This window comes from Humulus lupulus, chromosome X, assembly GCF_963169125.1.
Source record: "Humulus lupulus chromosome X, drHumLupu1.1, whole genome shotgun sequence".
Lineage (NCBI taxonomy): Eukaryota > Viridiplantae > Streptophyta > Magnoliopsida > Rosales > Cannabaceae > Humulus > Humulus lupulus.
The window spans coordinates 150,240,294-150,265,754 of NC_084802.1; the positions used below are offsets into that span (position 1 = coordinate 150,240,294).

At 38.0% G+C, this 25,461-nt stretch overlaps 1 protein-coding gene and 1 long non-coding RNA gene across 2 annotated transcripts; both read left to right on the plus strand.

Moving 5' to 3' along the window:
• The first annotated feature begins 16,011 nt into the window (after positions 1-16,011).
• LOC133806368 (uncharacterized) lies at positions 16,012-17,940 on the plus strand. The gene is made up of 3 exons (XM_062244478.1): positions 16,012-16,054; positions 17,328-17,464; positions 17,637-17,940. Exons 1-3 carry the CDS (start codon positions 16,052-16,054, stop codon positions 17,938-17,940), a joined length of 444 nt encoding a protein of 147 aa, XP_062100462.1. The 5' UTR covers positions 16,012-16,051.
• Positions 17,941-18,843: 903 nt separating this feature from the next.
• On the plus strand, positions 18,844-19,342 carry LOC133804739 (uncharacterized). Its single transcript, XR_009878598.1, has 2 exons — positions 18,844-18,995; positions 19,142-19,342. It is a non-coding gene; the product is annotated as an uncharacterized LOC133804739 (long non-coding RNA).
• Positions 19,343-25,461: the final 6,119 nt, after the last annotated feature.

Genomic DNA, 25,461 nt, shown 5'->3' on the forward strand with positions numbered 1-25,461 from the left:
CAGAATCCTAACATAAACTTTGTGCAACAGCCACCCCCTCATTCTGGTCAAGACAACACTCACCAGAACAGACATAATAGGGATGAGTAACATCCCAAAATCCCTAGGCGCCAAACCGCTAGAGAGTAGAACCCTCCTGGCAGGGGACAATGTCCCTCAGGAAGTAGGAGGCAAGTGGACTCAGGCTCTACGGTTTGGGACCCCCTAAGGTAGAGTAATGTGAGGGGACCCAACGACCAGCGTAGGCCCCCACCTGTTTACCAAGATGGACCAGGTAGAAGAGAAGGGAACAGTGCGTACAATAGGTCACGCACTCACAGGTCGCAATTCAAAGATGACCATGACTACAATGAGGCAGACTCTGGTAGGAGGAATAATGGTCGGCACCCAGAGGCAAGGGACAGGTAGCTAAATCCTCCCCCATTGGATAACCGATAAATAAGCCAAAATGCTAGGGGCAACCTAGAATACCCAATGTCTTTGACCCACTAGGTGCAAGTGAGCAGAGATGTAGGAATGAAGATCTGAGGGATGTACTCAATGACCGAAGGTAAAGACACGATGAGTATTTCCCCCCAGCTCCAGCCACTCTTGCAATACCAGATGTTGTTCAGGCTCACATTGATGCCTTGAATCAGGCTATGTAACAGCTGGCCAGTAATAAAATGTCCCACATAGAGTATGATCGCAGAAAGGGCATTCCATTCTTTAACATAATTATTGTGGTAGAGATCCCAAGAAAATTCAAAATGCTAGTTCTACACAACTTCACTTGAAGAGAAGATCATGTATCTCACGTAAACAAATTTGAGATAAAAATGGACATCCATAAGGTGTCCGAAGATGCTCGGTGCATGATTTTTCCTGCCACTTTGTCTGACTCTGCTTAGGAGTGGTACTTCAAATTTCCACTGGCCAGCATACTTTCACGGGAGATGTTTGTAAAAGAGTTTTACGGTCAATTTTATGCTGGTCAGTTGGTCAAAAATCAATAGAAAGAAGGAGAAACTCTTATGGAGTATACACAACGGTTCAGCGAGCACCTGCTCAGGCCAAAATTGTTAGAGATGATGGAAAGATGATGGCAATCACAACCAGAGTGCAATGCCAATCTCCCCTCTGGAGTAGCCTGCAGAAAAATGGAGTCAAGAGCACTAAATAATTTTTGGATCTAGCAGACAAGAATATCAAGCTGGAAGAGGCTATAGCCAATGAAGGAAAGTCTCCAAAGGCCGAACAGGGCAAGAAGGAAGACTTGACCAAAGCTGCCAGTGGGTCTAGTAAACCCCACGACAATGGCAAAAGTAGCAACAAGAATGGAGGAAAAAGGGCAAATATTGAACCAATGACATATGATGAAAAGTTCCCTAAATAGAACAGATACGAGTCGAGGTTCACCAATTACACAACCCTGGTCGATAGTCGAGTCGAAGTGTATCAGACTAGTCATACCACGGTTCCCTTTAGGCGACCAGCGCTGATCAGAAAAGAAATATCTAAAAGGGACACAACTAAGTTTTTTGGTTTCCTTAACGACTTTGGCCATGATACCAATGAGTGTAACCGGCTTAAAGATGAGATGAGATCGAGTTTCTTATTCGACAAGGATATCTAAGAATATATGTACGAGCAGGTGGAAATTCCTAGTAGGGGCTAATGGACGCAACGAGCAGGATCTTGTACGCCAACGCTCGCCTCCTCTACAGCCAGCTCCTATTGCTAGTACATTACAAACCATCTGTGGGGGACCACATATATCAGGTCACAGTGGTAAGGTGAGGGAAAGATATGCTAGAACCCTACATCACCATCAGGACATAGAGATGCTAAACGTCGAGGAGCGAACTCCCAAAAAGGCTCGATGTCTGCTTCCCCCACTCAGATCCTTTGGTTGTGGACGTCCGAATCGCCAACATGATGGTGAAACGAGTGTTCATTGATACGGGGAGCTTGGTCAATATCCTATACAAATCTTCATTGGAAAGAATGAAATTGTTATTGTAAGATTTAGAACCATGCAACCAAACCATCTATGATTTTTCTAGCGAGGGGCTAGCACCAACTAGGTCAGTGAGACTCCCAGTCACAGCAGGAACTATACTCACGAATAGGACATTACTCGCTACTTTTATAGTATTTGATTGTTCTTCTGCGTACAATGCTGTGATCAGAAGACCCATATTCGTAGATCTGCAAGCAGTAACTTCGGTCCGGCATCTTTTCGTGAAGTTTCCAACCGATGTAGTTATTGGGTGCATGTTGGGAAATCAGCGAGAGGCCAGAGAATGCTACAATTCCTTGATCACAAAGTAAAGAAGGGGCAGATTGAGAAGCAGAGCAGAAAAAAGGTTGCTGGTGGTAAACGAGTCACAAGCCCAATCAGGTGAACAAGTCACCAAATAGAGTGTTGCCCAAAGTGAGGATATGGACTTAATTCCTCGCTTTGGGGATTTAGAAGAAAAGGTTGGGCCTGTGGTGGACCTGGAGGAGGTCCGACTAGAAGAGGAAGATCTGACCAGGGTTGTGAAAGTCAGTAAAATCTTAGAGACAACAATAAAAAATGAACTGGTGGAGTTTTTTAAGAGGAACCAAGAGGTCTTTGCCTGGTCACATAAAGACATGGTTGGGATAGACCCATCCCTAGTGCAACAGAAAAGAAGGCTGCTCGACAAGGACAGGTATAAAGCCTTAATAGAAGAAGTCGAGAAGCTGAAGGAAAATAAATTCATCAAGGTAGCGTTTTATCCATCTTGGGTCTCTAATCCCGTACTAGTTCCTAAACCAAATTGTAAGTGGAGGACGTGCATGGATTTCCCAAACCTTAATAAAGCCTGCCTGAAGGATTGTTTCCCCCTTCCAAGAATCAACCAGCTGGTCGACGCTACATTAGGACATGAAGTGATGTCATTCATGGATGCATATTTTGGTCATAATCAAATTAGTATGCATCCACCTGATGAAGAGCACACTAGCTTTTGAAAAGATACTTGACTTTACTGATACAAAATAATGCCCTTCAGTTTGAAAAATGCTGGTGCGACTAGTCAACTACATGTTCAAAGAGCAGATCGATAATAACATGGGGGTTTATGTCGATGATATGCTGGTTAAGTCGAGAAAGGCTAGTGAACACTTCAAGGACATGCAGAAATGCTTCAACATCTTGACCAAATATAAGATGAAGCTTAATCTTCTCAAGTGTTCCTTTGGTGTTGTATCGAGAAAATTTGTGGGATTCATAGTAAACTTGCGAGGAATCGAAGCCAATCCCGAAAAGACTCGAGCACTAATCGAGATGCAATCACCAGCCAATGTTAAAGATGTACAAAGCCTAGTAGGGAGAATTACAGCTCTGAGTAGATTCATATCTAAGTTTACTGACAAGTTCATCCCATTTTTTAATCTACTCAAAGGAAACAAAAAGTTCTAGTGGACAGAAGAATGCAAAAAGGCTTTTCAGACACTTAAGTCACATATGTCGTGACCTCCCATTTTGTGCAAGCCAGTCAAAGGAGAGACTTTGTACATCTGTTTAGCCATAACAGAGTATGCTGCCAGGCTACTGGGAGAAGAATTACGATATCTGGCTATAGAGAAATTAGCTTACTTCTTAATACTGGCATCTAGAAAACTACGACCCTTCTTTCAAGCTCACCCCATAATAGTTCTTACCGACCAGCCACTACGACAAGTCTTCCAGAAACCAGAAGTCGCTGGTCGACTGTTAAAATGGGCAGTTGAGCTAGGGCAGTTCAAAATTTCCTATGCACCTCGAGCAGCCATAAAGGGACAAACCTTAGTGGATTTTGTAGCTGAATTCACCACACTCCCATCCAGCGAGCCGATTATAGAGAAAAATGATCAAGACCAAACACCCGCCTGGAGACTATTCATATAAAGGTCATCTAATGAGCACAACGCAGGAGCAGGGTTGATCTTAATCACCCTCGAGGGACATCAGTTTTACAGTGCAATTAAATTCATCTTTACGGGCAGTCGAGTAAGAGGCAATGCTCGCAAGTTTGAGAATAGCTAAGGAGATGAACATAAAGTAAATAGAAATATACAGTGATTCCGAGCTAGTTGTTAATCAGATTATTGGAGAATATCAGGCTAGGGGTCTTAATATGGTTGTGTATCTAAACAAGGAGAAGGACTTACTAGCACAGTTCAAAAACTGTACTCTCCAGCATGTACCTCGCGACCAGAACTCAAATGCTGATGCCTTAGCCAAGTTAGCAAGGGCCAAAGATGCCGACACTTTAATCATAGTACCAGTCAAATGCTTATCAGCATCCAAAATTCATGTGGAAGAATCCTCCCTAGAAATACAAGTGTCTGACACGTGTATGACTCCCATTGTTCAATTTCTCGAACATGGTTTGTTACCAGCAGATAGTAATAAGGCAAGGAACTGCAAAGGCAATCAGCTCAATTTATCCTGCTTGATGGAATCCTATATCGATGAGTATTTTCAATGCCTTTATTAAGATGTATCTCCAAGGAAAAAGCTAAATAATTGATGAGAGAAGTACATGAAATATTCAGTGGAGATCATGCTGGGGGGCAAAGTTTGTCAAAGAAGATTCTCCAACAAGGGTATTTCTATCCTACGATGATCGAGGATTCCGTGGAATTCGTTAAGAAGTGTTATAAATGCCAACGATTCTCCAAGATACCTCGAGAAATCCCAAATGAGATTAAACAGATGAGAAGCCCATGTTCATTCACAGTCTGGGGAATAGATTTGACCGGATCCTTACCAACAGGAAAATGGATTGTCAAGTATGCAGTAGTTATTGTTGACTATACTAAGTGGGCTGAAGCTAAACCGCTCGCAACAATCACGACCAAGAATATGCTGGATTTCTTTGTAAAAAAAAATTGTATGTCGATTTGGATTGCCAAAAAATATTGTATGAGATAATAGCACACAATTTGACAGTGATCTGTTTAACGATTTCTGCGAGCGGCATGGCATAACGACGAGCTTTTTATCAGTTGTCCATCGAAAAGCCAACGGATAGGTAAAAGCTGTAAAAAAAACTCTAAATGACACACTGAAGAAGAGGCTTGAAGAAGCAAAGGGAGTGTGGCCAGAATAATTGCCAGAAGTACTCTATTCGTATAGAACATCTCACCGAACAACAACAGGCCATACACCATTTTCCTTAGCCTATGGGTATGAAGCCATGTTACTAGTTGAGTTAGATCCACCATCGCATAGAAGGATGACATATGAACAGAAGACGAATAACCAGTTATTAATGGAGTCTTTTGACTTGGTCAACGAAAGGCGCAAGCATGCTCAACTATGAGTGGCAGCTTATCAACAAAAGGTCGCTCGATATTTTAACTCCAAAGTACGCGAAAGAAAGTTTGACGTGGGAAATTTGGTGCTTAGAAGAGTTTTTCTCAACACTTGCGATCAAGCTGCTGGAGTGCTCAGACCAAACTAGGAGGGTCTGTATCAAATAGAAGAAATTCTTCAACCAGGCACCTACAAACTTGCTCGCTTAAATGGAGATCTCGTTCCTCGCTATTTGAATGGAGAACACCTGTGCAAGTACTACCAATGAACATTTCTTTTTAAAGATTTTTCTTGTTTTAATTTTACAGTTTAGAAGTCTTTTTAATAAGGGCTGGCCAGTTAGATGGTTGGTCGCTTATAAGTGTAAGATCAGTTTTTCATCACTCGTACAGACACAAATTTTGTCCATTTTTTTACGAGAAATAAAAGGAACTTTGCGCAGCCATTTATTCTTGCCAATTATTGTACTTATTACAAGTATTTGCTCATTACGTGTGTTGTTTTGCTATATTATCATCGATTATTTACAAGTACATGAGCACTAATGTTCGAATAAGAATTGGTTAGTGACAAGTGACCGAGAATCTTAAACTCCTCGATCACCAGGGGGGAATATACAATACTAAGCGAGCAAAGCATATCCTAAACATATGTAAACACATGAGAAAAATATGGGAAAGGATACTATGAAGTTTGCCTCTGGGTTGTTCTTCCAAAACATGTAAAAGCAGGTGAATGCAACTCCTCGATACTTCTCTAGGTTTTGGGCATTTTGTTCTTCGAGTAGCTTCACACGATCCTCTAGGCCATTCACTTCTTTCATGCTTGCGTGCAGATCCCCTAGAAGCTTGGCTGCTTCTTTGAAATTGGTTTTCGAGGCTTCTTTGATTTTATCCTTCGTAACAACATCTTTAGGCACATCTTCTTGGCTCTTTTTTAACTCCTAAGTCAAAGTTGCATCTTTGTCGTTGGCTGCCTTGACTTTAGCCTCCCATGCCATGACCTCCTCGAAATGTTTTACGTCAATCTCCTCGGCTTGGTGTCAACCATTTGTTACGGTATGAATAACATGCGAACAAAAGAAAGATAAAGTCATAAAAAATTAGAAAAAGAGAGGGTGTTCAAGTACAATTAAAGACTAGGAACTTACACTGAGGATTTTTTTTAACCCTCGACCAAGGATTTGGTTATGTTTAATCGAGGAGAGAGAAACAAAAGCTTCTTGACTATGACGATGCTTGATTAACTTTTGAAGTCTATCGTTGGTTGAGCGATAGACATTGCTCAACGACTCTGCTGCCAAAGCTGCCTGGTCGCTGGAGGGCACGACGCGAGGAGGTGTTGTGGTTTTGGAAGGAGTAGGGGCTGAAGGATCGTCTGATCACATCAGTTTCCTCGATGGTTCCCTGCTGGCATCTCCAGTGTTTTTTCTGCTCAATTTCATCGAGCTGGCCAGTTTGCCTCCAGAAGTATAGATGTTGAACACGTCATCAATCTGCATGACTACAAGGAAAATAATCGAGTAGAAGTTAAGAAATAGTTTTGCATGATAAGGAAACACACTAAAAGGAATTCTAAATGACATACCCGAACTACAATTACTGATCGCTATAATATTTAAAGAACTACTGCTACACTCACTATCTGCCTTGAAGAAGTCAAAGCTAAAACTACTAGTCGTAAATTTAAAGTTGTCGTCCCTATCAAATAAATGATAAGAGATGGGCACTTTATCTAAGAGTGAAAAATCTATACCGTTCTCGTCTAAGGATTCAATTATAGGACAAACATATTAAGGTAATTTTTGTTTGCCCCTCCCATGTTGGGGAGGGGTACTGGCTGGACGAGTGTTGGGGCGTGGCTCTCGAATGGTCACTCCCGTTGGTCTTTGCCTTCGGGGCTGTGCACATCCTGCTGTTGATCGAGGTTTTCTTGTGCTTCGGTTCCCTTCCTGTGGCACTCCCTGCAGTTGATTCTCTCACTTCTTGGTGAGGTTCTAAAAGGCCGACCAACCTTAAATCACTCTCCGTGACCAGCTCCTTGACGCTTTTTTCTACGTTCTTCATGCATGCCAAGGCTGCGACTCTTATCTCCACTTTTAGAGTAAGGTCTGGTCAGTACCATGGATCTAGATACAATGCAAACCAATTAAGGACAAGGAAATGAAGAAAAATGACAAGTGGAATGTCGAACAAAGATTAAGAGTTTACCTCCTCAAGTGAAGGCCATGTTGTTGGCGACCAAGTCGGTACTGAGGAAGTACTCCTAGAAGTACTTTCCCACGTTGGACTTATAAATTATGTCACTCAGGAATGTGCGAGCAGATTCATGGGGATAGAAGTTGAAAAACACCGTGTTTCTTTTATTGGGGTTGGATTTGAGATCGAACAAATAATTGATCTCGTGAGGAATGGGCATAGACCATTTTTTGTGGTTGTACAGGATATAAAGTGTTGAAAGTACCCTATATCGATTGGGAATTATTTGGAAAGGGGTGACCTTGAAGTAATTGGCCACCCCTCAGAAAAAGTCATGCAAGGGCAAGATTGCCCTTGCTTCTATGTGGTACCTCGAGCAGGCATTAAATTAATCCCAAGAAGCCCGTACTTCTTGGGATACTTAGCCACCATTCTGGTCGATATGATGCTCGAAGGGGCCATGTACCAGGTTACCTCTGTACGAGGGCCATCGCTTGGATGGGCCCTAGGTTGAATATCTGGTGGTCCAAAATTTAATGATTGAGGGTCGTTTGAGGGACCCTCGGTATCGGCTCCAAGCTAGCTGGTTGGTGACTTTGTGGGTTTTCTTTTTCTATGAGCAATGTGTTTAACGCGACCCATGTTCTGTTGGTTTTGTGGAGGATTATGAGAAGGACTGGTCGTAAGGTTTGGTTGTTATGTTGGAGGATATGAAAAAGATAGAGAAGGTTATTATTGATCCTCGAATAGCAAAGCGAGGATATCGTCGTCTATTTGTCTCTCACCTCCTCAGGGATAATGCATGAATATCTGAGAAGAGCAAAGGAGAAGTGAGAATCTTTGACCAATAGATAGAAGAAAAAGGTATAAAACATACAACTTTTATATGACCAGCAACATCCCGATAAAAACACAATAAATATGTGAGCAGTGTGGATAAACAGATCAAAAAGCGAATTTAAAAAGTTTTTCCGGAAAAACTTTTCAACTCCAAAAACAGGCGGGAAAAACCAAGTTTTCCCGAAACACTCAAAATTGAATTTTCACTTCGACTATGGACCCAAAATCAGTTTAAATATACTCCCTATTTCTTGTTAAACATTTTTTATACATTATACTGCACAAAATCCCTATCCTAGCATAGTTATTCTATGTATTCTTACCTAAACCTTATTACCCAAAAAACTTTCTAGGAATAGTGTCAGCCCAGATGTGGAAACAGGCAAATCAGGGCCAAAATACGTGAAAATTGCTACAAACCTAAGAAGATATATTCAAAAACATACTTGAAGTACAAATTTGTTGAAGAAAACACGAGTATGGTGCTTGGAGTTGATAGTAGACGCCTCAGATCGAATTGAAGACGATGGTTTTCTTGGAGGTTTTTCTGGGTGTTCTTGAGGAGAGAAAAGGATCGGGTAAAAAATAAAAAGAAGTGCGAGGGCCTATATTTATATTGATCAGAGCATTAATGCAAGGTAATGATGAGAATGGAGTCTTGATGCATGGAAAATCGCAATAACCGTCAGAACGTGTGAACCAGAAGGGTGATGATTACTTGGTTTTTTGGAAAAGTAACCACTGACAGATGTGACAGGTCAGCTGGATTACTGGTCGAGTAAGTTTATTAAATGTTGATTGGATTAAAATAAACATTGGGGGCAATTGTTTTCCCAAAAATATTTTCTTGATGATGTGGCACGATCTAGGCACACATCTACAACATGTGACTATTTATTGATGAAAGTCTAGTCGACCAATGACCAGGAGATTAAAAGAAAATTGAACTGCTGGATAGGCGTGAGGAACATGCTGAGTAACAGGGAAGTTGATGTGCTGACATATGCGATCAGTCTGCTCGTGGGATCGAAGCCAGAATTCAAGGACAAGTATGAGTTAGATATTTCTAGGATAATTGATTCTCTTTACATGTAAATATCATTATTTATATTATTATTATTTAAATATGCTTGTAGCACAAGTTATGGATGGCCCATAGGCCCATATGTAAATCTTGGAGCCTATAAATAGGACTCGTGGGATTCATTTAGAGGGACGCAATAATTTGTAATCAGAGAGAACAAGTGCTTTTATACAGGATTTTGTTTTCCACTTTGGAGCTTGTGAAACATATTGAACCATAGTTCATTGATCTCAGGATTCAGAGTTTACATCAATAAAATCACTAAGTGGGCGTAGGTTATTACCAATCTCTGGGGCCGAACCACCATAAAATTTGTGTGTTGTTTTAGTTCTTGCATTCAGTGTATTAATTCTTATCATTTTTAGTGACTCCGTTTCGTTGACTAAATCGAGGGTCAACACTATCAATTTTCGAATACCTACTCTTCACCTACATCTTCTCCTTCACGATCTCTCACCCTCACTCTCTCTCTCTCTCTCTTTTCATTATTTCTTTCTTTCTTTCTCTCAACCACGCCTCTCCCACTCTCTCTAGGTGCAGGGCCACAATACTCAATGGTAGAGAGAATTTCCGCTCTTTCCTTTTATCTCCACCATGCCTAACCCTAAGAGGAAATATCCTCATTCAAAATCCTATCCTCCCCCTTGATTATTTTCCCCCAACTTTAAGTGATGGAGCCCAAAAAGGGAAACTAAATCCCTTGCCTTGATCGAGTACCCCATCACACCATCTCTCTCTTTATGTCTTGGTCACAAGGCCATTAACACTCATTCTCAATCTTCCAACTTTCCAAATTAGCACAAGACAACCAATACCTCAAATACTCTTACCTTATTGTTATTTATTGATTTAAAAATTTAAAAAAATGGAAAAATGAATTTCCTGTCTTCCCCTCTCTTCCACACCAATCTCTCTCCCTTTCTCTTGCGTTCAATTTCCCAACCTCTATTATAATATGTTTATAACAGATATTTCTTTATTTATTTAAAATTGATATTTTAAGATAAAGTTAATTTTTAATTAACTGATATTTATTTTTGGAATAAATATATTATATATATTAGATATTAATTTAACAAAAAGATGAGAAATTAGGGAAAACCCTAATGTGGCTCACGACACACTCACTGTACAGTGAGTGTGTGCGGCGCCATTCAGGGATACAAATATCCATGTGATTTGAATTTTAAATTTCAAACTTATTTCTTTATTTATTTATTCTTTTTAAATATGATTTAAATTAAATAATTAAATAAGAAGTAACTAATCAGTTTTATTTTAAATAAAATAAATATTAATTAAATTAGTTAATCAACTTTATAAACCTGAAAGAAGCAACACTTTCAGAAGAAGTTTTAAGTGGTTTATGACTATTAGACTATCTCAAGAAAAGAAACAAAAGAACTTCCTAAACCTGAAATTCTAGAAATTTCTATAGCCTCTCTCTTCTCAACCCTCTATAGATCTCATGTGCTCAGTACATCTAGAGAGTTCTAAATCATTGTTTGAATCTTACGTGCCCACACACGTCCTTATGTGTTTGAGAATTTTTCTGGAAGATCAAAGTGTGAGTTTTCAGAATAAGTATAGGAAGATCGTTGATTTTTACAAAAAGATTCGTGGACTCTTGACAGGCTAAAAGATGTAATATATAATCTATTTGTGTTTGAATTAATATATATATATATATGTATGATCCTCGCTGGTATTAATTTTTTTTTAAAAGATTCATTCCACTGCGTATCCTGATTTATCATATTTAATACCAAAAATTTGTACCAGACCAGTCTACATATATATATTAAATGTTGTGTGGGTTTCTTGCATTTGTTACATGTATGTTGATATGTATAATGAATGGATGGATGTGTTTTTTAAATGTATGGTTAATTGATGGACATTAATTATATGGTGTAATTGGGTTAGGAATTTGAATTTCTAGATCTTGTGTAAGCCATAAACGGCATAGGATTTTTGTAAATTTATTTTTGAAATTTAAGATTTGAAAATTCTGTACACCAAGAAAAGATGACCCGAGCCACCAGCCACCAAGCCAATGACCCAAGTCCCTGCTCCTGCGCACATCACTAAGGCACGGTCCTACTTCCACACGCATGCCTCCAGGCGGGCCCCGTGCACGCCCCACGCCTGCCCAGCTAACCTGCACCCCTGCGCTGCCCTTGCATTTGCACTAAAACTACATGCTTCGTCCCATCGCTGAGCCTCTGCGCCAGCTGAACTACAAAAGCTAGCCGAGCCCTTTTGAGGCTCACCTAGGCGGCGACCCTAGTGGTATACGGCACCAATCTTGGTGCCCAAGCTAGATCGTAATTTTGGGCTAATATCTTTTATTTATGTAAAATTTTAAATTATTTGATTTCAAAGATTAATTATCTTATTTTATTTTTGTTGGAAAAATAAAATATCTTTTACTTGTAAAATATTATCTCAAGTTTAAATGATTATTAGAATTTGATTATTTAATTATTTAAATTTAACTAATTTAAAAAGATGAAAAAATGGTTATTTAATTAAAATTTAGTTTTCATTAAATAATTTAGTTAGAAAGTTAGTTTCTAATTAATTAGCTGGGTCAAAGAAATTCCTAAGATTTATAAAGAAAGCCTAAAACAAAGGAGAACCATTCTTGGAGTCTTGCAAACAACTATAGGCCTATTTTATAATTTTATTTCTAAAGGTTGCAAATTTAGAAATACTCAATAGTACTTGGTTTATCATTTATTATTTATTTTCTCATTTATTGTATTTATTTAAATAAATGTTAATTAAAATTTGATTGAAAACATGATCATGCATTAGTCAATTACATTCCATTCATAAAACCCCACACAGTTTTCATTAATCATGCATTTTTCAAAAACATGATTATTTAAGAACGTCCTAATTGTTTATGTGAATTATTTTGGAGAAATCAATTGCATTTAAACTACTAAGTGTTAAATTAGTTTATACTTGGTAAGTCACACCATAATGAAGGTAATAGTTTTAATAGTCTTTTAAAATAACCAACTTTATTTAAAAAGTGTTTTAGTATAGTTACATGAATGAAATGGGTAATTATTTAGATCACATTAATTGTAGAAACTGTAACAACCCTCAAAACATACAAGGCCAACTCATGAAGAAATTACTTTTTTTTTTTACTTTTAACTCATTGTACAGAAAATCCATACAAAAAAAACTTGTAAAAAAAATCATGTACGCACACTTTTAGTTTAATAAACAGAAATACAACTACTCTTCCACAGAGTTATAACAAAGCAGTTATCCCAAAAGAAATAACAAACTTCCAGCTTTTTCTTTTCAAAATGGTGATCCATCGAAAACCTTCCCAGGTCGGGCCACATTTACATATCAACAAGCAGACTCCAGCGTTCACTACTCCACTTTGCTTTTGCACTTACCTACAACAAGAAACAATTTGGTAAGAGAAAATGCTTAGTAAGAATAGCCTTGCACAAAAATATACTAAACTCAATAACGGGTTGCCCTAAGGTAGTTATCACTATCGATCATTAGGGTATTGGATAAATCCAAACCCTATCGTACAATTCTCAAACAATAACCAAATTAGAATCAAATACTTTGATTGTACCTAACAAACAATGTTTCACATATCGTGATAACCTGCATGCAGAAAATCTCAGAACATTCATGATATATAACACATATCATAACTATTCAATAAATTAACGACAAGGGATCCGGGCCTAAACCCGGTTCCAGCATTTTGTCCTGGCTCTAACCCGGACTATATTACCATTGTCCTAGTTCCAACCCGAACTATAATTTTACCATGTCCTAGCTCCAACCTGGACCATATTACCATTTCCATGGCTCCAACCTGGACTATATTACCATTGTCCTGGCTTTATCCCAGACTATATACTTGTCATGTCTTGACTCCAACCCGGACTATATACCTACCATGTCCTAGTTCCAACCCAAACTATTTTAAGTTAGCGTTGTGGCTCCAACCCGAACCTACTTACCATTTAGCCACAGAATGCCAAATCATTGCAAGAGTAGGCATTAAGCATACCCTTGTCTTAATGACCTAAACCAAAACTTGTGTAATTTACTAATACAATCACACACTAGTATATTCATGTTGTAGCCAAGAAAGAGAAAGGCTAACTTACTTAGAGTCCTTAGCTTCCAGCTGGATCTTTAATACCGCTATTCATTTTCCTTTTTCGCGATTACTATAATTAATACAGTGTACTCGGATTAACTGTGGCCTACCCTTATAACTAATATTCTATGATACCTACATGCAATAACGTTCCCTTAAAGACTCTATTCTATAGCCTCTTATACAACTTATAGTGTATAAGGCTGGATGTCGTTTCAGTCTTTACAGTATCATGAGAAAATTGGCCTCACTGCAACACGCTCTCTATGCCGTGCATCTTAATATTCTTTAACTAGAGAACTCTCATATCGGATAACTCGTATTTTGGTTTTTGGGGCAACCTTTGAAAAATCACATCACTTACACCTTAACACATTTTCCCTAAACTTATATAGTGACCCTTATACATGTTTAAACTAACACCCTTCCAAATTTCATAGCTTTTTGAATAGTAAAACTTATTCAAAAGTGAACAATTTGGGAAGTGCATGCTGCCCAGAAAATTTCTAGATTTACATCGAAATGCAAAAACGTTCATAACTTGGGTTTAAAAATATATTTTTATGATTGTCCAAAGCTTATCATAAGGTACTCACAAAGAAATATGAAACTACACAGATATGTTTCACAGACAGAGGTAGGAGAGTGCGATATGATCCGTTGGAAGCCAGACCACAAAATTTTGGCAGCATGCATTTTTACAAAAGCTAAAATCAATAAACACTTCTAGCATAACCCTAGCCACATGCATGCATGCAAATCATCATACCACAAATATATCTCAACCTTAAGCATAAAATAAGCTCAAAAACAATTGAAACACCCTATATATCAAGATCTACAAGAATCACCACAAAACATAAAGGGCTCAACCATACATTCAACCTTTCGAAGCCCTATCTTGGATATGAGTTCCTTAGCTCTTCATGACCTTCCCTTGTGGCTCTAAACTCTCAAAACTGAGCCCCAAGTCCCACATGAAAAATTTAAGAAAAGGATTAGGGTAGAAAAAAACTTAAATGATGTACAAGAACATGCAAGCTCACAAAAACCTCTTACCTTGCTTTATTTGATCCCAATGGTGCTCAACTTGGAGATCCGACTAGTAAGGCTTCTCTTGAACCCTAGAACACAAGAACAAGGCCATGCACGGCTTTTAGATTACTTGCATGCACAATGAACCCTAGGGCTTCAAGTTTGAATAAAAAGGAGAATAATAAATCACAAGAGACACTACTACAAAATACCCTTTACGAGACACTTTTTCAGGACACACACATAAATGCAAGTCCTTAAAAATATTTATGGAGTTTTTAAGACACTTATTGAGAGTCTTGAAAAAACACAATTTAGGACTCGCAATGAATGTCCTAAAAAAATATACGAGTCCTAGAAGAATGAGGGCTAAAAAATGAGTGTTTTACTTAATAATTTTAAGGACTTGCTTTGGGAGTCCTTAATACTCTTTAAGGACTCGCTTTGCGAGTCTTAAAAACAACTGGGCTTAAAGTAATAGTTGAAATTAAATTATTTATATATGGTTAAATGCTTTAATAATTTTTTAAAAAAAATTATAAGTTGTTAGTTTTTAAATATAATTAGAAAATAAAAACTAATAATATATCATTAATATTTTATTGTATTATTTTTTCTTAATATCATTATACTTTGTATTTAAATATTTTTATAATAATAACTATATATTTTTTTAACAAACAATAATAATAATAATAACTAAACCCTATCAACCCTCATCCTCAATCTCACTCTCTCTCATTCTTTTCCTCAAACCCAACCAGCCCTCCTCTTTAACGGCATGCATGGATCACAGTGAGGTGGTTGGCTAATGGTCGGATCACGGCAGTGGGCTCGATGCAGAGGCAGGGGCTCGGCTCTCTCACTCCTTCGTCCTCCCATCTCTCGCTCTGGCTGGGCTCGATGACAGCTGGGGGTTCAAGGGCTCGACAGTGGCGAGGGACTCAAGGGGTGGGCTTAACGGGGAGTGGGGTTCTCTGGGGTGGCTGGGCTCGACAGCGCGAGGGTCTCGGGGGGTGGGATCGATCGCGCAAGAACGGGGCTGACTGGACAGCACACAGTAGCACGAGTTCACAGGCTAATGTTTCTGTGCTTTTTCAAATGTGATGTCAAGTTTTCAGGTATGTTTGAAACTATGGTCGATCTGATTTTGAATCCATGGATGGTTAAGGGTGCAGAATATAAATTAATTTTATTTTTGTTATGTTCTTTTGTTTGATTTTTCCATTAATATGTTGTATTTTCTTAAAACTGGCTGAGGTATTAGAAATTTAGACCATAGACATATTGAAATGAACTGGAGCTTGAAGTACTGTCGAAATTGAGGGTTCTTTCTGATAGAATTTAGGACTTTTTCATTGGATGCCTAACACAATCAGCGATGCTAGGCAGAAGACTATTTTCCATGAATTTTTTGGAAAAAAACAATGGTTGGTATGCATTTATAAAGTAGAAATGAGGCAATTTTTAGGAAAAAAACAATGGTTGGTATGCATTTCTAAATCTATCATATCTCATTTTGCATGAATTATTGTTTTTCATTTCTCTGTTTTGGGTCTTGTTCAGTATCATGCTATTTATTAAACATTATTTCTGGTTTGATTCTTATTTGGTTTAAGTATAGTCTTTTATTTCTTTGAGAATATTGACGCTGCACACCATCTGTTTCCAAATATGTTTCAATGATACTGTTAGTGTAGCCTTGTAGTTTTCTTCTACATTATTGTTTGTTCAAGCTGAATTGGGTTAATGTGAGGTGTAAGCATGACACATATTTGGCCATTGATAAATTCTACGATGTCAAATTCTTATTCTTGATGAAGAGAGGATAAAACTTATGTGAATGGGCTCCAAATAATTGAGAATGTATGTCCTCTAAATAAAGTTGTGACTTTTATTTCATTTGTTTTGTTTTTTAGTCAATTGGTACCAATCTTAAATCTTACTTTGCAAGGTTTGAGAGGTTTTATTCCTAAAGCTGAGTTAGTAAATAAAATAAACAACTTTGGTGACTTGGAAGAAAATGTAACTTTAATTTTCAAGATATTTTTCTCTTCTTTTAATCTTGCGTATTTGTAGATTACTAGATTGCTTAGTTTTATTATGTTTGAGCCTCATGATTATGACTTCTGCTGAAATATTTGTTCTGTTGAACTTAATGTATATCTTTTGTACTAATAATAGATTTGCAGTGCCAACACTCTGAATATCTTAAGCTTGCATTATTATTTAAGGTCTGCAGTAGTACCATTATCACTAGTTTTAGAGCTCAATTTTGTGGTGTGTCAATCATAATAGTATAACTTCATTGTTATTTTTATGTTTTAACTTTTCTAGATATAAAAGCTGCAATATTTGCTTATGTTTATCTTATAAAAAATATCACAGGATGGGATATAAACTTATAATGTTAATTCATTTATAGGATTTAAAAATACTAACCATAAAGATAATTGGCATGTAAGCCTTTACAGTAAAAAAATGCTTTTGGACCGTGTATCCAAATTGGATCACTTAAGTTTTGATTTACAATGTAGTTAAATATATTTTTTTGTTATAAATTCTATCTTCTTTTTTGGATCAACTTCATCCACTTAAGGGATGTATCTCTTTGATTGATTGTTTGGCTGCTCTTTCAGCCTTTTGAAGAATTATAAAATTGTCATCCATACATTGAGTTTGATTTTGTAATTTTGTTCACAGGAGCAGTCTCAGTTGATGTCAATGGATCATGTGAGAGGGGTAAATGTTGCAAACTTAGCTGATATGGAGCAAAGTCGTATGTTTGCTAATACATTAGCTCAGAACAATGATCCTAAATTTCATGTTTGTAAGCTATGGTGTGCTGCAACTCTATGATGCTCTTGTTTTCAACATGAAGATATTCTTCTACACGTGTTTATTGCTTCTAACTTTCATATATATTTTTTCCATGTCTTTTTGAGTGTGTGTGATGATACAAGTATTGATAATAATCAATCATAAATGATTCTTATATCTCTCTGTTTTCAGTTATTGCATGGGAAGAAAAGTAAAGCACGAGGTCCCTAAAGATTGGGTCTGTGAATCATGCCAAAGTGTCAGTGACTTAGTTTTGATGGAATCTGGGAAGAGAGATGAAGCTGTCACAATTTCAATGAGCAAGGGGAAATTATCAATTTCACAGCTTCATTCCAAGAAGAAAAAGCCAGTAGAAACTGGTAAAGTTAAGTTCATTCCTCATGAAGAAATCCTTAAGCTATCTTCAGAAACCTTCAACAAGTCAAGAGGTCAGAAACTAAACATTGCACGCTACTTTATCTCAAATGCCTACTAACTCTAGAGAGAATAGGTAGAGAGATGTGGATAGCATCTACATTGCTATAAAGTTTTGATTGTGTTGAAATCGATACTCATCCTTTTCATAATTACTAAAATGATGCTGCTTTATCTTCTTACACTTGAGAGTTTGAAAACTTATTCTTTCCAAGCTTAGTTAGATATAGATATATATACTTTAAAATGACATGTTGCAATAAAATGTCTGAGTTCTGAAGTTGTTCTAGATTAACATTTTACAAGTACAATGTGCTACATTTAGTTTTTTGTAGCTTCTTCTCTTAGTTTGCTATATCTATTGATAGTCTTTTATTTTACATCAATAATATTTATTATTCCATTTTACAAAAGTGAAAATCAAGTTGACAAAGAATAAAAAAAATCTACACTGTTGGATCTCTGTCTATTCTCTAATAGCTGATGGATAAGCTCAAAAGCATTTTCTTATCCTTCTTGAGGGGTATAATGTATGGATATCACTTGTTATGAACCTGTGCTTCAAGTGCATTTTATCTTACTATTGGTGATGTGGACAAATATTTAGAAAGAAATTCATTCACACTTACTTTTTCTGATGTCCTTAAATACTTCAGAAATAACTTTAGTAGCTTCTAGAAAGTTGCATGCTCACCAGAAGAAATCTAGGGATGTAATTTTGGTTCCCAAAAATCATTGTGACATTTCTGAGAAGAAGATGGAGAATTCAACAAAAAAAATCACCTTTATGCTCAAGACCTGTTGATCAAGGTTGGTAAATTCTTAACAATTGTATCATCATCAGTTCTGCATCTTTCTTTTCGTTTGTTAATCGAATAAAGAAAAATCCATTTTCTACATGTAAGTGATTACATCTCAGCTTGACTTTTTTTTTTTTTTGCATAATATATTCAGGTGGTGTTTCATAGAAAAAACATTCTGCTCCATGCACAAAAGAGCCTCGAACAAAATGACAGCATGTATCTAGCAAAGTTGGAATTTCAAATAAAAAGATAGAGAAGAAACTAGTCAAAGAACCATGCACATTGTTGCCATCATCACTTGATGTTAGTGCAGGTAAAGTAATTAATTGGTATGAAATGTTCCTGCTTGATTATTTGATGTTGTGGTTTTTGTATAAACCTATTGGTTCTTAAGATGTTCTGCTGATTAAATTAGTATTGTAGTTGCCTTTAGTAATTATGCAGCCTGTGTTTATGTAGGTGGTAAAACTAAGGATGTTCAAGGAGACCTGCCAAATTTCCCACTTAGTTTTACCTTGTATATCACATATTTTCCCGCTCCAGATGTAACTTGGAAGTGGGTAACTTATCCTTTAATTTTATTTCTTTAATTATTTTTTCTCTTACTTGAAAATTCTTGAATTTCTAATAATAATAAAAAATTGTGATGCTGTGAAATCATTCCTTGCTTGAAAAGAAAAATGTTCAGGCATTTTCTTTTGGTGTAGCACTCCTTGCTTTAAGGAATACTCAATGCTTCTTTGTGACTCGCACTTGTGGTTGTAGTTTTGATAGTTTTTCATGAGGGCCTCTTTGCTGTCTTTGTTGTTCTCTGTTTGTAGTTTTATGTATTATATGTACTATCTTAGTCTGAGGCTGTCTAGACTGTAATACAGTACAGGTGATTTCTTATCATCTTTTTTTTATACAATCTTGTTTGGTTGGGATTGAAATGATAGTGTTTATGTGAGAATAGAAATATAATGGGAAAAAAATATCAATTCTTTTGTTTGGTTGAAATTTTGTTTGGAATGGCATGGACTAACATTACTTTGACCAAAATATCCATATGCAACTATAACTATCATGTAATATGATTTTATAAGCTGAGTAGACTAAATATTAAAATTATATTTTTGAGTATTTAATAAAAAAATTATTTTATTGTATTTTCTTTTGAAAATTTTAGAAATCTAACATATATAATACATTTTGGAAAAGGGATATATTTTTTTTTAAATCAAAATGAAAATTCTAGCTGCATTTTTTTTTTTAAAAAATTTACTTTTCAGGGCATGCAAAGCGAGTCCTAAAATCTTAATTTAAAGATACTCAACAGGATCGTTTAGGACTCGCATTGCGAGTCCTAAAAAATTACTTAAAGGCACTCAACTCGATTTTTTAGGACTCGCAACTACTTAAAGGCAATCAACAAGATTTTTTAGGACTCACATTGCGAGTCCTAAAAACATTCTTTTAGGACTCACTTACAGGTCGACCCCATGGAAGCAAGAAAAGGCGATCTTGTGCTATACTCCGGTGATCTCTTTCCTTCTGAGGCACGCTAACTCCCATCATGTCCCAGATCACATTCCGTGAATCGAAAGGGGAAGCCTACTCATCCATCAGCTCCTCTCGTAGATCGGTGCGATTTTACGAAGCGTCTAAGCACAGTTCACTCGCGTTGATCAATCAAGAGCTTTGCCGCCACTCCTTAAGGTTACCCATTGTATCATACACTTCTTGCATTGTTTCCCACGCTTCATACCCCCCTATTTCTTCTTAAGGTAAGGTAAAGGGCCAGGCATGGTGGGGTAGGAGCATTCTGTCAACAATCCTTTTGACCAAGAAGTCTTATGTCCTCCAAGTCGCACGGCGTTTTAACCGAAAGAACTTCTTGCGCAATTCATGCCTTTCTGTTTTTATGACCAGAAATTGTTTCTTGATTTCCATTTCAAATTGTTCTCTGGACTTTTTATCAGTATGAGGTGATCGTAACACAGTATATAAGACTCATGATTCAGGCAATCCAATCTTCCGTATGTATGGCGGAAGCCCCCCAAAATGGTTTTCAAAAAATGGGTGATCAAAAGATCGAATCACTATGCGTATCTTGGTGGTTGTTACTTTTGGTGGTCTTTCTTTTAGGCTGACTCCTCCTACTCCTCCTTCTCCATTAGGATAGGATCATCGTTGGTCCTTTTGACATAACATTCTCGGCTGCTCAAGAGTCAAGAGACTGACTATCTCTCGTTTATTTATACGAAATTAGAAGTATAAGTAGCAGAGTGACTACTGATTTCTGCTCGTAGTTCCTCTCTTGTTAGTGTACTTGTGATACATCGTGCAACAGCTCTTACAGCGAGTCCTAAATACTTAATTAAAGGCACTCGACCAGATTTTTTAGGACTCGCGTTGCGAGTTCTGAAAACAATTTTTTAGGAGTCCCTTTGCGAGTCCTAAAATACCTCAGTTTTTAAGGCTCTCAAATAAAGGACTCGCACCCTGCGAGTCCTAAAAACTTTTTTAGGACTCGTAATGCTAGTCCCAAAACACCTTTTTTGTAGTAGTGAAAGGATTTCACTTATGTTGAACTCGGTTTGCTTAGGGTTGAACACTAGCTTCAATGGATTCTCTCCTTGAGAGAGAAAGAGAGCAACATAATGAGAGGGAGTGAGAGAGCCTTAGATTTTTGTTTTTCAGAGTTAGAAAAAAAATTTAAAGGGAAGGGGAAGAGGGTGCCTCAGTTTTGGGGGGAAAAATCGTAGGGAAAATTGTTTTGAGAAAAAAAAATAATGATTACACCCTTAGCTTTTGAATGGTTTAGACTCTTCCTATTATGTGTCCTAGCTCTTGAGAGACCTAGGACCTAGCCTTGCTGCCCACTCCTCTCTCTCTCTACCCTTGGAAATTACTTTTATGCCCTTGGTTATTTTACCTCACATTTAAGAGATCCATGGGCCCTTTGGGAATTTTGTGCTCTAAATTTCCCTGAACCATTATCCTATAGTTTTTAAATATCTCCAAGCTTAAATAAATAAATTAAATGTAACCCAAAAAGAAATTTGTCACAGATCACATAATTTTTGTAATTTTATCAAATTGACCAAAATTCCCTTAGAGGTCTGAGCATGAAATTCTCATTCCTATGCTCGGTTGATTGGAATTCAAACCTTGATCAATTTTTTTAAACTTATTTGCTCGACTTTAATGTCCCATTTTCTGGAAAAAATTAATAGTTTTATGCCACAGTATTTCCTATTTTATTTAAATCGAGTTTTTTCTCCCATTAGAGTTTGTTCCTTGGTTCGAGATCAATCTTTCTTTGCATAAAGCTATATCCTTTACTGGATCATCACAATGGCTATAAAAATTCATGAATCATGACAATTTCATATAATATCATTTATCAAAATAATATTTCACATAATTCTTCACCTGCTCCAACCTGCTACTAACGGGTGTTGAAAACACAGGATGTTATTATACCTACAATTTTATAAAAGTTTCGTCCCCAAAACTCAAAACAGATGGGGATAATGCTCTCACATCTCGGCTTCCATCTCCCAGGTCGCCTCTTCTATGTCGTGGTTATTATACCTACATTACCAAAGGCATTGTTTTGTTTCATAACACCATTACTTTCCAATCCAGAATTTAGATCGGTTTTTCCTCATAACTTAGCTGAGGATCTATGCTAAGTTCATCGTAACTTAGCACATGGGTGGGGGTGTTCATGTACTTCCTTAAGGTTGACACATGGAATACATCGTGAACTCTAGAGAACGCGGGTGGAAGGGCTCGTCGATAAGCCGCCTTTCCAATGCGTTCTAGAACCTCGAACTGTCCTATGTTCCTAGGGCTCAACTTGCCCTTTTTCCTGAACCTCACAAATCCCCTCAATGGAGCTATCTTTAATAGTACCTTGTCCCCAACTTCAAATTCTAAAAGTCTCCGTCGACGATCGACATACTTGCGTTGGTGATCTATAGAGGCTTGTAACCGCTGACGAATCGACCTAATGTTCTTCTTAGTTTGGTCAACCTCTTCTGATCCCAAGAATTTCTTGTCACTAGTCTCATGCTAGTGGATTAGGGATCAACATTTTCTTTCGTATAGTGCCTCATACGGAGCCATATTTATTGAGTCATGATAACTCTTGTTATAGGCAATGTAACGACCCGAATTTGCTAATCGGGCTTAGGGCCTTGATTAGTGTGCCTGGAGGGAAATACATGATTTATTATGCTTTAATGTGTTAATGGGTGAATTAATGTGGATATATGATAGTGATTCATGTTTAGTGAGTTAAATGTGCATGTGGGCCCGTCTGGATATTAGGGGCATGATGTGATATATGTTATATATATGTGGTATGTCCGTGCAGCACGGTCCGAGACAGTCTTGGGGAGCGGTTAGCCAGAGAGTCACAACGGGGTTGAGATTCCGACTCGGGGCGAGTCGAGGGGTAACTTGGGTATTAGGTGTGTTATGGGATTATCGGGACATGAAAATAAATATTTGGAGATATATTTGACGATGGAATGTCTAGGCGGGAATATTGGGGAAATTTACCATTTTGCCCTCGGGGACGTTTTGGTATCCCGAGCCTTGAGGTAACCATATAGACTTAAGTCAAGTAAAACAAAATAGAGGAATAGTTTAGAAACTTTAGAAACCGACTCACCTCCTTCCAACTGAAGATAAACCTTATCTCTTCTTCACTTTCACTTCCTAAGACAAAACTCAAGACAACTTTGGTGGAAACTAGCTTAAGCAAGGAATTGGCTGGGATTTAGGGAGCGTGGAGCATAAGGGGCTGGTTCTAAGGCTCAATTCAGCAAGAGGTAAGCTTTGATTATGGAGGATAAGTCTAGAGTTGCAGCTGGTTATTAGAGAACGCATGCTAGCAAGTTTGAATTATTCTTGTGTGGTCTAGTAGAGTTTTGGGGTGGATTCTAATGGGTTTTGGTGTTGTTACTGAGTTATTATTGAGCTGGAGTTTATGAGTTAAATATCTGGGTTAGATAGGTTAGTTTTGGGTGAATTAGCTTGAGGAAAGGTGTAGAAAAATGGTGGAAAATCTAGGTTCGGAGGTGAGAGCCGCGGCCCTAGGAGTGGTGCGCCGCGGCCCGTGTGCGCGCGCGGCCATGGGAAGCCGAGAAGGTTCATGTGCGCCGCGGTGCCTGGTGGTCAGTGAGGTGCTAGCCTCTATTTCGAGGCTAGCCGCGGCTCTTGTGGGTGGGGCCGCGTCCTTTTATGCCAATTTGAGTTTTAAGGGTATTTTATGCTTGGGAACTCAAGGGGTAAAGCTTGAGATGGATTATATCACCTGGATTGATAGAATTCAAGGACCTGGAAGTTACGGTTATGGCTCTAAGTTATTTGTTGGATTAGAATTTGATGGATGGACATTGTTAATGTGATGTGACTAGGGTTTCGGCGAGGCTCACGTTGGAGGACTCTGCTCGGGGCATCGGTGCTCAGGAAATTCGAAACTTAGGTAAGTGAACCCTTGTTCTCATAGAGCTTGTGTGCAAGGCTGAGCCCAATGTGTTTGAATTGACTAATATGCAGGGCTGAGCCCAGTGTGTTTGAATGGATTGATATGTAGGGCCGAGCCTAATATGTTAGAAGTGCGGAGCATAGCCCTTTATCTGATTATGCTACAATTCTATACTTGCTTGTTATGCTATGTGTATTATGATGTGAATGGTCGGCTTGAGTCGGGAACGGTGTAGACCGAGAACGGCGAAGGGCCAGAAATGGCGTTGGGCACATTGAGTGCAAGGTCGAGAACAGCAAGGGGCCGGGAGCAGCGTTAAGCACGTGGAGTGCGAGTTGCCAGGGCGAGTCCCTAGAAGGATACCTGGGATATCCTCACAGCATGGTCCGCAAATCCAGGGCTTGGTAAACGCCTGGAACGGCTAGGTCGTATGTGTTTAGCTAATCGGTGGCCTATTTATATGCGTGATATATGTATTGCATATGTTATCTATTTGTGGGTACTCTTGCTGGGCCTCGGCTCACAGATGCTCTATGGTGCAGGTAAGAGTAAAGAGAAGATCAACCAACCATGAGTATAGCAAGCGTGGGGCGGCGTGTACATGTTTGGCCAGCCTGGCTGCCACGGCCAGAGGATTTTTGGGAGATGCTTGTAAATAAACACTGATTTTGTCGTGTAGTCGACTTGGTTTAGTTAATATGTTGTAAACATTTCTAAACTGTATTTTGGGATCCCAAATGTAAACCTTTTATGATTTTCTATGGAAATTATTATTTCTAGGGTTTTTCCTCTGTTTACCGCTTAATTAAACTGTTTGATCTAAAACCTCAATTAGCGAGATGAAAGCACGTTTTTAAACTCACTTAGTAACGGCTCTAAGGAAGTAGGGCGTTACAACTTGGTATCAGAGCGAGCCAAGGTTATTGGTTATAGAGATTGACCGAACATGTACACACACAGTCAGTGACAGGCTTAACTCAGGGTTGGTTGGTAAGATTGGTTAATATGTCTGAATATGTATTTGAATGCCCTGTTTGCCTGCCTATCTTATATATAGAGCATGATAAATGAGTTAACATATGAATGAGATACTGATAGGGCCTGGCCCTTGACTATTGCATGATAAGATTGAAGTGTGCTGAATAGCATTGCTATTGCATGTGGATGAGTGTTGGGATAATGGTTTGCATACTGAGTGTGTGTGGTTAACTGCCTAAATTGAATCCATATGTAATATCTGATTATTGGCCTGTAGGAGGCATAATGAAACATGAGTATACTTAGTTGTGGTATA